Source organism: Salvelinus sp. IW2-2015, linkage group LG23 (genome assembly GCF_002910315.2).
Source record: "Salvelinus sp. IW2-2015 linkage group LG23, ASM291031v2, whole genome shotgun sequence".
Taxonomy (NCBI): Eukaryota; Metazoa; Chordata; class Actinopteri; order Salmoniformes; family Salmonidae; genus Salvelinus; species Salvelinus sp. IW2-2015.
This window is the reverse complement of record NC_036863.1, coordinates 42,463,017-42,475,756: the sequence shown is the minus strand read 5'-3', so window position 1 is coordinate 42,475,756 and position 12,740 is coordinate 42,463,017. Positions and strand designations below refer to the sequence as shown.

Below are 12,740 nucleotides of genomic sequence, written 5' to 3'. Positions count from 1 at the left end.
CAATTTAGTCCAATCAGTGTTGCTAAATGTCATGTGGCTGTCMATGTGACTATATCTAGGCTCCATATTGAACTTCAATCGTCTCAGACCAGTGGCACAACATATTAATTTATGGTGAAATCAGAATTGCCGTCATAATCATTAGCCTGTACAGAGAATGAAGTCAAAACCACAAGTCCAAATTCCCCTCTGCATCCATGGCTTGGGAAAGGGACGATTTAGAATGAATGAAAACATGTCGTTAATCTGTTTTTAATGTGTTGGCAAAGCATTTATAAAAGCAATAAGGCCCTCGAACCYGGGAWTTTTCGTGAATAACACCCTCCTAAGCTCTGTTATCCCGGCCCTTGGCTTCGTGTCGGGCCTAAGAACAGCCCTTTGTCRGGAGTTATTCACACAAKAATTCCCGGATTCTCATGCCTTATTGTTTAAACATAAAAGGCACRTTGTCAATTATGTTGATAAATGTACATTAAATTCACACTGCTCTATATTCATTTTACACATTTTTATTTCAGGGGGAAACCGAAAAGGACTAAGTATTAATGTTCTCCCCTCTTACATATTTTGGAACATTTTGAAAATCTGAACATCTTGCAATATATTGTTTGCTAGAAATYCTGTTAGTATTTTGTGGAATACTAGATTGTGTATAGTTTTGATTACTTGTTATCTTTATTTKTGTTAATGTAACCATCAATGAGAATTGGAGCACAATGTTTTACAGMTTTTACACGAATGTCTCTATTAACTAAGCAGGGTCRGTCCTGGTCTGCTGGACCAGATACTGCTGGAAGTGGTGKTGGAGGGCCAGTAGGAGACACTATTTYCTCTGGTCTAAAATACAATATCCCAATGCCCCAGGACAGTAATTGKGGATATTGCCCTGTGTAGGGTGCCATCTTTCGAATGGGACGTTAAACGGGTGTCTTGATACTCTGTGGTCATTAAAGATCCCATGGTGCTTATTGTAAGAGTAGGGGTGTTAACCCTGGGGTCCTGGCTAACTTCCCAATCTGGCCCTCATACCGTCATGGCAAYCTAACCATCCTCAGCTTCCAATTGGCTCATTCATCCCCCCTCCTCTTCCCTRTAACTATACCGCAGGTCRTTGCTGTAAATGAGAATGTGCTCTCAGTCAACTTATCGGTAAAATAARGGTAAGAAAATATATAATWAAAAAAAGTAACATCCAATAAATTAGAAGGAAAAAAACATGTTTCTTGGTTTATGTCATACATTTTATTTCTAAGAGATTTGTCATAATACTGTTTCAAACAGTTTGATGTAACAACATACAATTTTGTTATTAGTTTACAGTCACCTAAATGACAATAAACCCATGTTGAATAAATATTTTTGAACCCGTCCATGACCTAAATACACATAATAAAAATGTAAAAAATGTTCTTGTTAACCCCACAATTAGCAGAAGGTGAAAGGGCACCCTGGAACCAAATATATTTCCAATATAAACTTTCCTTGACAGCCAAAGGCAAATATACATTACCAGTCAAAAGTTTGGTCACACCTACTCATTCAAGAGTTTTTCTTTATTTGTACTATTTTCTACATTGTAGAATAATAGTGAAAACATTAAAACTATGAAATTACACATGTAACCCAAAAAATGTTAAACAAATCAAAATATATTTTATATTTGAGATTCTTCAAAGTAGCCACCCTTTGCCTTGATGACAGCTTTGCACACTCTTGGCATTCTCTCAACTAACTTCATGAGGAATGCTTTTCCAACAGTCTTGAAAGAGTTCCCACATATGCTGAGCACTTGTTGGCGGCTTTTCCTTCACTCTGAGGTCCAACTCAGAGTGAAGTGTGTATCATTTGATATGTTTAACACTTTTTTGGTTACTACATGATTCCATATGTAGTACAAAAAAAGAAAAACCCTGGAATGAGTAGGTGTGCCCAAACTTTTGACTGGTACTGTATATTTCTTCTATAATTTAGTTATTAGTTCTTCACTCTCCATGTCAGACTCCTCTTCTTTACCCTGTAGATTGCAAGACATGGTAGGTAAAAATGTCTAGTCTAGTTCACTGTCAGTCTTTCACTGCTTTATGCTGCTATATGTTCCATGGCCCAATAGAAGAGATGGAGTTCAAAGTGTCTTACCAGGAAGAGGAGTGTGTGGTGGATAATGAGCTCTCTGGTGAGCTGCACCATGTCAGTGTTCGTGGCCAGCTCCGGGAATAGTGTGGGGACAAACACCAGCGCCAGGTTCTGAGCTGTCATACGGTTCTCTGTACTATACTGCTGAACTCTAGGAGGAGGGGTGAACCATTAGTCACGCAGGTTCATTTCGAGGCCCTTTTCAATTTGACAATCATTGATCATGTRTGGTTCTTACATGTAGAAGTGTCCGCAGAGGGCGTTGAGTGTGATTCTGTTGTCAGAGGGCAGCTTCTTCAGKAGTCCGCGGTAGGTAGCCAGTCTAAAGGTCTCTTCTGTGTGAGCTATGGTGACAAAAGTGTTGTATGAGAACCCCATTATTTAAATCACAGCTTGAATTAAACAACTTCCATCTGCATCGGAGTTTGTTTGTTATTCTAGATACTGGTCAAATATGTCCATGGTGACCCTAAACTGTGGGGGGGGGTCTTGCGTAATTGGTCAGATGCTCGATTAAGTTCTGGGTCCATACGTGTTAAGAGAAGAGATAGAACGATGATCGGAACCGGGAACACAGAGCTCCACCCTCTCTCTTTGCAAGTTACAGGCAAGTCTATCGGCCAAATACCCCCCCCGTCCGATATTCGAAAGATGCTAACAACTGCGGAATTTGTGATTTGTTCAAAAGCACCGGAACTAATGCTGCTCGTTATCTACCTCGTCTCATTGTATCAGGACAGATCTACAGTACCGTTTATGTTGACACAGTTGGTCCACAAGAGATTAAGATGAGAAGGAGAGTACCTGCAGCCTCMACCCATAGTTTCCTGTGTGTTTCTGGGATGAGCACCACCTGCTGGCGGACATACTGCTTCAGGGCCCCTGCAGCGTCCAGGAGACCCTCTTCGTCTGTGTCCAGAGGGGTAGTTGTAGGTGAACTGCAGAGGGCCTCCACCAGACAACTGATCTTTGTGGCCAAGCCACAGCGCCGGTACAGCCCATCCACCTTTAAACCTGGGAGGGCGAGAGGAGTGGAGCTGATGCAGCTGTAGAATTGTGAGAATCATTTTCCCCTTGTTATCCAGATCRCTACAATACTTGTTCCAGTATCAAATGGAACACACCATATTGTGTGATGTGCGAGATACACCTCTCGATGGCAGGGGGCACATTGCCAATGACGTTGGGGGGCAGCTGGTACAGCTTCCTCTYTGTGGTCACTGCCYGTTTCAGTAGGCTGTGCCAGGACTGACAGCTGTGGTCTCGTTCAAACTGCATGGACATGGTTCTAGCAGGAAGAAGAGAGCAAGCAATAGATACATTGGACACATTCCTTCCTTTGAATGATGCTGAAAAACGTTTGGGAACTGCTGCTATGATATAAGTAAACGCGAATGTGACTTGTTATAACAAAGTGTTCCTGTRGTGCTGACCTCTCTCCAGTGACCAGCTCTATGGTGTTCTCAGAGGAATCTATCTCTGTKGGCAGAAAATAACACTGTCAGTGTTGGGTGAGATACACAGTCATATTACCTCATCATGAAACTTCTGCTCATCTGCACAAGGCATGTACATCATGCTGTGTAAACACGCAGTCCGAACAATGAGGTGAGATGGGACTTACTGTATTGCGTCTCGAGGTTGAGTGTTAGCCTTTCTCTGTGGCGCTGCTGGTCAGTAGGAWAGATGAGRACCTGACCTCCACGGAGCACTGCCCARACCTCGTTGTGCTGCAGGCCTCCTCCCTCCCTGAGAGACACCCGGGACATAGCAAACCCCCTGTCCAGCACCTCCTCATCTATGGGCCCGGGCAACACCACCTGTCAGGGGGGAGAACAGATCAGTTTCAACCACATTACTTTGTTTGTTCTGTCTGTTTATCGGTACCCTTTACAGGATAGAGTACAGTTGGCACAACGGTTGCTATCATCACAGCTGTTTACTGCGCTACCTTGAGAATATGGAGAAGGTGTACAAGTAAACCATCTTCTGTATCCGAACTGCACAGCAACTGGTCCGTCAGAGTCACCATCTCAAACGCATGAGTTGGTCTGTGGGGGAGGACAAAATCAACAGTCACCCCTTATGTCTTATCAACACACATCGAATCATTAAAAAAAATTGTGTTTTCTCCCACAACGCTAAGATCATCAGGTTGCAATACCCGTTGGAGCAGTCGAAGATGGAGATGACCTCCCTCAGGTCCAGAACATCACAGGCAGCAGAGTCATTCTCCTGGGAGAACAGGAARCGGTCCTCCTCCAACTTCCCATGGAGCTCCTCTCCTGCCACACACACGTTTACAATTTCACACCCACTACGAAGTCCCCTTCTAGGCAATTGTGATGCACTCATAGTATACGTGTACCTGCAGCAGACAAGGGGACCGAGGTAGCAGGGTCTCTGCTGGGCTTCTGATGAGCATAGGCAGGGGCCTCTGTACAGGAGAAAAACAAACAGATAGGAGAAACCATGATGAACAAGACCGACATTTGATGTACTGACTTCATGAAAGTGACAAGTTGAGACGACGCAAAAAACACAAAACAAAAGCAGTACTGTGGATCTTGGACCCCTGATGTCAATACCTGTGTACTCGTTGTGTCTGAGGAGCTCAGTCTGCATGGCCTGTCCAGCCCGCTCTGCCAGTGAGATGGGTGAGGAGCATTGAGGGTCCCCTGAGTGGCACAGGACCCGCGCCCCCGAGCACAGCAGGGACATGGTCTCTGGGACGTTAGGGCCACACACTATCTCACACAGCCTCTGGAGGACATAGGGTGAGGGGATGATGTTGCCATAACAACCAATAACACATCTCATTTAGCACAGTTTTTCCTGTACAGACTCTGGGAGGTTTAGGTGTATGTTGCTTTCTTTTAAGATTGATAGGAAATCCGAAACGGACGCTTACAAATGTGTAATAACACGAGTTTGGAMGGGATCTAAACGATAACCTGAATAAGTACACTGTCCTCTGCTGGTTGATAGCAGCAGTGTAGGCTGAGGCTGGCTGACCTTGTTGAGCAGGTTCTGGCTGGAGGCTAASGGATGGGTCCGTCTGTATCGGCCCTTGGTGTACTTGGCCCTAATGAACTCCCCCCTCTGATCCACAGAGGAGTCCGGCAGGATCTGCTCTGCACCCGGCACGTTGTGAGCCCACACWTCATTGGCTGCTTTGTTYCCATAATGGACAAAGAGCTATGGAAGAAAGAGAGAATATAATTTGTATATGTCAACTTCACAGATCTTCATTGTAGAGGGTTTAAACACTGTTTCCCATGCTTGTTCAATGAACCATAAACAATTAATGAACATGCACCTGTGGAACGGTCGTTAAGACACTAACTGCTTACAGACGGTAGGCAATTAAGATCACAGTTATGAAAAACTTAGGACACTAAAGAGGCCTTTTTACTGACTCTGAAAAACACAAAGAAAGATGCCTAGGGTCCCTGCTCATCTGCGTGAAACATGCCTTAAGCATGCTGCAAGGAGGCATGAGGACTGCAGATGTGGCCAGGGCAATAAATTGCAATGTTCGTACTGTGAGACGTCTAAGACAGCGCTACAGGAGACAGGACGGACAGCTGATCATCCTCGCAGTGGCAGACCAGTTGTAACAACACCTGCACAGGATGGGTACATCCGAACATCACACCTATGGGACAGGTACAGGATGGCAACAACAACTGCCCGAGTTACACCAGGAACGCACAATCCCTCCATCAGTGCTCAGACTGTCCACAATAGGCTGAGAAAGCTGGACTGAGGGCTTGTAGGCCTGTTGTAAAGCAGGTCCTCACCAGACATCACAGGCAACAACGCGCCTATGGGCACAAACAATGTCGCTGGACCAGACGAACTGGCAAAAAGTGTTCCTCACTGACGAGTCGCGGTTTTGTCTCACCAGGGGTGATGTTGGATTCGCGTTTATCGTCGAAGGAATGAGCGTTATACTGAGGCCTGTACTTGGGAGTTGGAAGTGGAGGCCATCATGGTCTGGGGCGGTGTGTCACAGCATTATCGGACTGAGTTTGTTGTCATTGCAGGCAATCTTAACGCTGTGCGTTACAGGAAAGACATCCTCCTCCCTCATTGGTACCCTTCCTGCAGGCTCATCCTGACACTGACCCAGCCATTACTGCTCGTTCTGTGCGTATTTCCTGCAAGACAGGAATGTCAGTGTTCTTCCATGGCCAGCGAAGAGCCGGATCTCAATCCCATTGAGCATGTCTGGGACCTGTTGGATCAGAGGGTGAGGGCTAGGGCCATTCCCTCCAGAAATGTCCGGGAACTTGCAGGTGCCTTGGTGGAAGAGTGGGGTAACATCTCACAGCAAGAACTGGCAAATCTGGTGCAGTCCATGAGAGAGAATGCACTGCAGTACTTAATGCAGCTGGTGGCCACACCAGATACTGAATGTTACTTTTGATTTTGACACCCCCTTTGTTCAGGGACACATTATTCCATTTCTGTTAGTCACATGTCTGTGGAACTTGTTCAGTTTATGTCTCAGTGTTGAATCTTGTTATGTTCATACAAATATTTACACATGTTAATTGCGGAAAATAAACGCAATTGACAGTGAGAGGACGTTTCTTTTTTTGCTGAGTTTATATAGTGGTGCCTATTTTCACATTATGTTATTTTAGACTTTGAGTATTTGGCAAGACATACACTGTAGCACTATTACAGAAAASGTAATCTCACCAGAATCAGAGGTTCRGTCCACACTTTAATGTCCAACTTCAGGCTTCTCACTTTGGACACGTGTATGCCCAAAGACCGATGCTGGCCTTAGAGAAACAATAAGGAAACTATTAACAAAGGTCATGTCGAGCAAATTTCGCAATCCATACACATTCTGTGCCTACTTATTTAGGCTCACCGCAGTCCCGGCTCACCTGCACAGGCCTCACAGAYGACCRCCAGCAGGTTGACTGAGGCCCACTCAGGGTTGGCACAGCCACAGTCGGCACACACTTTGTTCCAWGGGCTGRCCCAGAGTCGCTCGGCCACCTCGCTGCATGACAGGGCACTGCGGATCACCTGGGTCAGGCTCCCCAGCCACACGCCCAGCTCCCTCAACGAGTCTGTGGAGAAACTAGAGTACACAAAGACTGTGCTTTTCAGTAGCCAGTAAAGCAAGGTGCTCACATGCACGGGCCAGATAATGGGATAATCTGCGAGAAGAGAAATTGTCTTGAGTCAGCTCAGACTGAGAGACAGTGYGAGAGAGAGGAGCTGGACACTCACTTGAAGGTTTTGTACGGTGTGATGAGGCTGAAGTTATGACGGCCAGTCTGCTTCACTGACGCCACGTTCATGGACACAAAGGTCATCCCAACCCCCAACTGGAAGTCCTGCATGGCACAATGACAATAACTGAGCGACACAAAATGCACTGAAGACGTCCTCCCAAATCATCAAACAATCATATACTGATGGATCATAGCTGAGTCCTGTTCCCTTTCCCCACCTCTTTATTGTTGTAGATCCATAGGTTGTGTCCACAGATGGCAGCGTACACTCTGCTRCTGCGAGGGTTCTTCATGGTCAGGGCTCCATGCTGCTCCGGAGGGACTGGGGCGTCCCGTCCACGAGAAGCCAGGAGGGAAGTCACCCAGCCCTCCTGCACCTCTGGGACCAGGGAGAGAGGCGGGGAGAGTCAGGGCACAGCACCCAAACCACTCGGAACCAAAGGGAGAGTCTACATCCATCAGCGGCTCACCTTTGTTGTGTGCCATGAACTCAAAGTGTTTCYTGCTGAAGTAAATGGAGAAGCGTCCTTTCTCCTGCTTACGGACGTCGGTGATGCTTGACACGTGGAACACTATGTCTGTGAACTTGTCCTGCAGCACAGAAGACGGGGGAATASTGTGAGGCATAGCCCGGGAGATACAATAACGTCATAACAGACGTTACGCCGAAACTCAAAGCAAGGGCCCATTGAACCATGGTGTGGTGGTGGTGGTGGTTCACTCACTGTGCGTTTCTTCCATAGTGATACCAACGGTCCATCCAGGGTGGCCCACAGAACATTGTGCCTTCAGGGACACAAAGTATCTCAACATTTCCAAAAMCACAGAAATGAATCTGAAACGTCATGTCAAAGAGTGTGATTTCGGCAAGGTGCCGCTGAAACGTTGACAGTGCATATCTCCCGTCCCACAGTGTTCCACATTACCTGCGTCCCTTCCATACATCCAGCCAGCTGGATCTGGACACGACACTCTCCCTACGAGAGGACTCTGCTATCTGGGCACCACCACCACTCGCTGCTGCCTGCTTTCTCCTGCTGACGCGGATGGTGGCAGCACTGTGAACAAATAGAGGAGTTATCTAGCAGAAACATACACGTGRACAACTGTTTCATTAGCTGTCGGCTATCTTGAACAAATATGCGACACATTCAGGTATTGGTATGCGGAATGCAGTGATCTGAATACATCAACRAAGGGGCTTGCGGAGTTCAGAGATGAGTTAGGTAAACAAGGATGTCACGCTCAACGTCAAATAGCTGCTGYTCCATGTCTGATCTGGCTACACCCCGATGATAATTTCAATGGGTTTTCAATTATATCACACCATTACAACCATGAAATACGTCAGTATTGGCAAGGTACTATCTTAACATTTCTGTTGATTAGGTGGTCATTTTTATTCTATTGAACTCTCCGGGAAAGCTGTCTGTTAACTGTCTGTCTGCTGTGATGGGGTGCTGTGACGTACCGTGGGGTCTTTTGTTTGATTGGTCTGGTCTGCATAGACGCCTGTTCCACAGGAGGCTGAGGGATTTCTCCATTGGGGACAACACCAACCTGCCTTGACACCACACTGGAACCGAGGCATGGAAGAATGAGACAAAGCCATTTCAACGTTTCTCCAGCCGTTTCATGTTTTCTGTGACCTGTAGCTTGTTACATAAATTGATATACATAGTCTCCCCTGTCTTTGGACATGGCCTGTACTGTTTTGTTACCTATGCCTTTAAACCTGCTTGCTAAAACTCACTTCACTCACCTGATAGCTAAAACTCACTTTCATCACCTGATAGCTTAAACTCAACTTCACTCACCTGATAGCTAAAACTCACTTCACTCACCTGATAGCTAAACTCACTTCACTCACCTGATAGCTAAAACTCACTTCACTCACTGATAGCTAAAACTCACTTCACTCACCTGATAGCTAAAACTCACTTCACTCACCTGCTTGCTAAAACTCACTTCACTCACCTGATAGCTAAAACTCACTCACTCACCTGATAGCTAAAACTCACTTCACTCACCTGATAGCTAAAACTCACTTCACTCACCTGATAGCTAAATCACTCACTTAATCACCTGATAGCTAAAACTCACTTCACTCACCTGATAGCTAAACTCACTTCAACTCACCTGATAGCTACAACTCACTTCACTCACCTGATAGCTAAAACTCACTTCACTCACCTGATAGCTAAACTCACTTCACTCACCTGATAGCTAAAACTCATTCACTCACCTGATAGCTAAAACTCACTTCACTCACCGATAGGCTAAAACTCCACTTCACTCACCTGATAGCTACCACACTCACTTGTTCATCTGAGGTGGGTTCTTTATTTCTCCAGTAACGGCATCATCATCATTGGAAGATTCCGATCCAAGGTCTTTTGCCCAGTCAGCTACTACAGTGATATCAGGGTCATAATCTGCAGCAGAACTGCATGGAGGGGTGGATGACCAGGCAGATCTGTCGTGGAGTCCATCTGGATCACTACTGCCCAATAATGGGCAAGACAGAGTCACTCCAGAATCAGATCTGAAGAGAGGGAAGTTATGCTGGCTTTGATTCTCATTAGCTGGGCTGGRGATGGCAGGGCTGAATGGAGGTTTATTTAGGATAATGGCATGGTTGTCTTCACTTTCTACCAGCAAATCATTTGTGGGTGGAATACCTGTGAACCCAAGATAAAATGGCATACAGTAAAATATGATGCGTTGTCTGGTGAGAAATTAAAGGCGTGAATCTGTCACCGATTCACAAGTATTTGGGACTAGAACAAAACCAGTTTTTCTTGTGTTGCTATTATGACAGTGAACTGGAGCTATCTTTAGCTTCAGGAATGTTTTACTGGAGATTACGAATAAACTCAGCATCACATTTGAAAGGATGCAGACGTTATTGATTGACAAGTGGGGGAGGAGTCTCATTTTATGACTTGTACGGAACAAATGTTGTTTGGCATGATAGCAGATCGCTCATTGGTTGAGTTGTTGAAAGGTGAGCTGTTCAGCTGACGCATTGTGTCTGAGTCAATTGAGTACGGCCTGTTATTACAGGTTAGTTCTAACGAAACTCATCTTGTTTCAAAGGAAATTTATATGTTGTCCAAATCTTTATCATTGATCAAGTAATGTCATTGTTATCATGATAAGCACCAGGGTCTACCTTTGCTAGGATTTTCTGTAGTTGCTGCTGGATCTGGTTTATCACATAGAAAATCCCTTGAAAACAAATGTAAAAACAAATAATTAGAAAATAATCACCAAGGAACATATCAGGTGTTTGGTAAGAMAAGTAAACATGAGGATATGTCACCTCTCAGAAGAGAGCTGGCTCTGTAAGCTCCCGCCAGCCCGCTTGTACCGTGCCCGTGGTTTTGGTACTGGCACAGGCATGTCTGGACTGAGGGGGACAGACATCTAATTCACAGTAGGAGACACGTAGGGCACAAACACGTCTGAAATGACACATTTCATCTTAATAAGGCTTTTTAATATGAAAAATAGTTAATTGAACTAACAAAAGACCAAACACATTCTAACATAGTAATTGAAATGCACGATGATAATAGGCTTATGTCTTAAATGTTATAGCAACTAKGATCATTTTCTTTGACACTTAGGCTGAGACMCATTCTGGAGATAATCTCAGTCTTKTTTCTCCTCACASTTTATAGGTAGGCTACTATTGTTGCTCTTTCTTTTCAAATGTCTGAAGGCCTACAAAAAGTTAGCGTTTCCGTATGAAAATACGTGAAAATATTGTCATGGTTATTTAATGGGGGGAAAAAACAATGTGTGCTTGGGCATTATTAAAGTGATGGTCCAGAACTTTTTTTTAAATTATTTCAGCCATTCGTTTTGAGAGTGGTGCTCACGAGTCAAAACGGTTCCCCATTTTTTGTGTACTACGTCATACAATTGTCTACTACGTCATCCATTTCAAATAATATGGTTTTTTTTGTGTGTTTTTTTATGAATCCAATTCAAACAATATGTTACGAATATGTTGTTGGAAGGCATCTTTAATAGTACATGTTGGAAATGTTGCTCTCAGCTACAGTCGCCGGCTTATCCCCCATTATAAGCTCCGAATCACAACTGAGTTCATGCTGTCCTGTGTTCAAAGGTAACAAACACCTGCCCTTGTTCCGARCATGTGAAATAACTACGAATGAACATGATGGCTAGCTTTCTGCGTTAACAAAGTGTTGAGAAAAAGAATAAAAAACATCTTGAAATCCAAAATGAAATATTAGCCTACTCAACAAATTCAGCCTATTCAGTCACTGTGACCTAAAAAGGTAATTCAAATTTTACCTTGTCGCTGCTCCCCTGTTCTGCTCAATTGCGATGTTCAAACAAGCGTGATMACAGGCCAGGGAACTTGTAGACTCCTTACCCTCCTAACACTGAAGGGGTTTGTGGWTGTTCTGCTTTCTGACAACAGCGACGGTGTGTGGGCTATGCGTAACAAATCTCTGCAGCATAGTCTCACCTGTATTACCTGTTCGGCAGCTGAGCTAGCAAGGGCAGCAGATGGGCAGGGCAGGTAAATGAGTCTTATCACATGAATAACATTAAAGCTCAATCAATGTAACTGTTATGTATTGCCGTAGGCGTGCCGCAGAGCACCATGGGGGTTTGCATGTGTTGACTGATCACGTTCGAGATAAATGGTTGAACCAAACTCCTGTCTTCCATCTCATCATTGTTCTAAAGATGTGGTTATGAAACCCACGASACATAACAAAAGATTCCTGTAGGTTCAGACGAGTAAGTCAGAACCTACAGGAACTGTTCTGTCCAGAAGAAATTGGGTTTTACAAATTGAAAACTGTTACTTTCAGTGGTACAGTCTAGCTAATGTTAGCACAGTGTTTTGCTAGCAGAGGCAAGTGCATAGTCGAGCTAGCTAAGAGAGAAGGTTAGCATCGTCACGGACCGCAGAAAAGTGTTTGAGACGGACGTCGGAGTGGGAAAACAATGTGATTAAAAAGGAGCAGTGGCAACCAGTCATTCAGGGCAGGTGGATGTTTATGTGTATGTAAAGTAAAGTAAGAATGTACAGTAAAAATTCACATTTTGTAAGAATGATTTTATTCCCAGAACCSGATTACCCCAGGGTTTTCATTCCCGAATGCACCTCTGGCAACAGGTAAACAACTTCCCCCTTGAACGACTTAAATGACAATAACAATGTCSTGATGCAAACACAATGACCTGACAGTGTGCCAACTTTCACATATCACACAAAAAACACAAAAACACACATCTGGCGACTTAGGTCCTCTAATGATATTTTGTGATATTGAATTGTGATTGGTTGTCAACACA

General features: G+C 44.6%; 1 protein-coding gene across 1 annotated transcript; it reads right to left on the bottom strand.

The window, feature by feature from the left end:
* Positions 1 to 573: 573 nt before the first annotated feature.
* Positions 574 to 11,834, bottom strand: LOC111950182 (arf-GAP with Rho-GAP domain, ANK repeat and PH domain-containing protein 1-like). Its single transcript, XM_023967592.2, has 24 exons — positions 11,724 to 11,834; positions 10,720 to 10,823; positions 10,570 to 10,625; positions 9,715 to 10,075; positions 8,866 to 8,970; positions 8,321 to 8,452; positions 8,120 to 8,180; positions 7,865 to 7,985; positions 7,613 to 7,773; positions 7,390 to 7,496; positions 7,038 to 7,237; positions 6,844 to 6,929; positions 5,149 to 5,331; positions 4,722 to 4,896; positions 4,502 to 4,570; positions 4,298 to 4,418; positions 4,085 to 4,184; positions 3,758 to 3,953; positions 3,567 to 3,612; positions 3,258 to 3,421; positions 2,938 to 3,147; positions 2,372 to 2,477; positions 2,137 to 2,284; positions 574 to 2,014 (listed from the first exon to the last, which is right to left on the bottom strand). The coding sequence occupies exons 2-24, from the start codon at positions 10,821 to 10,823 to the stop codon at positions 1,961 to 1,963; spliced, it is 3,066 nt and encodes a 1,021-aa protein (XP_023823360.1). The 5' UTR covers positions 11,724 to 11,834; the 3' UTR covers positions 574 to 1,960.
* Between the last annotated feature and the right edge of the window lie 906 nt (positions 11,835 to 12,740).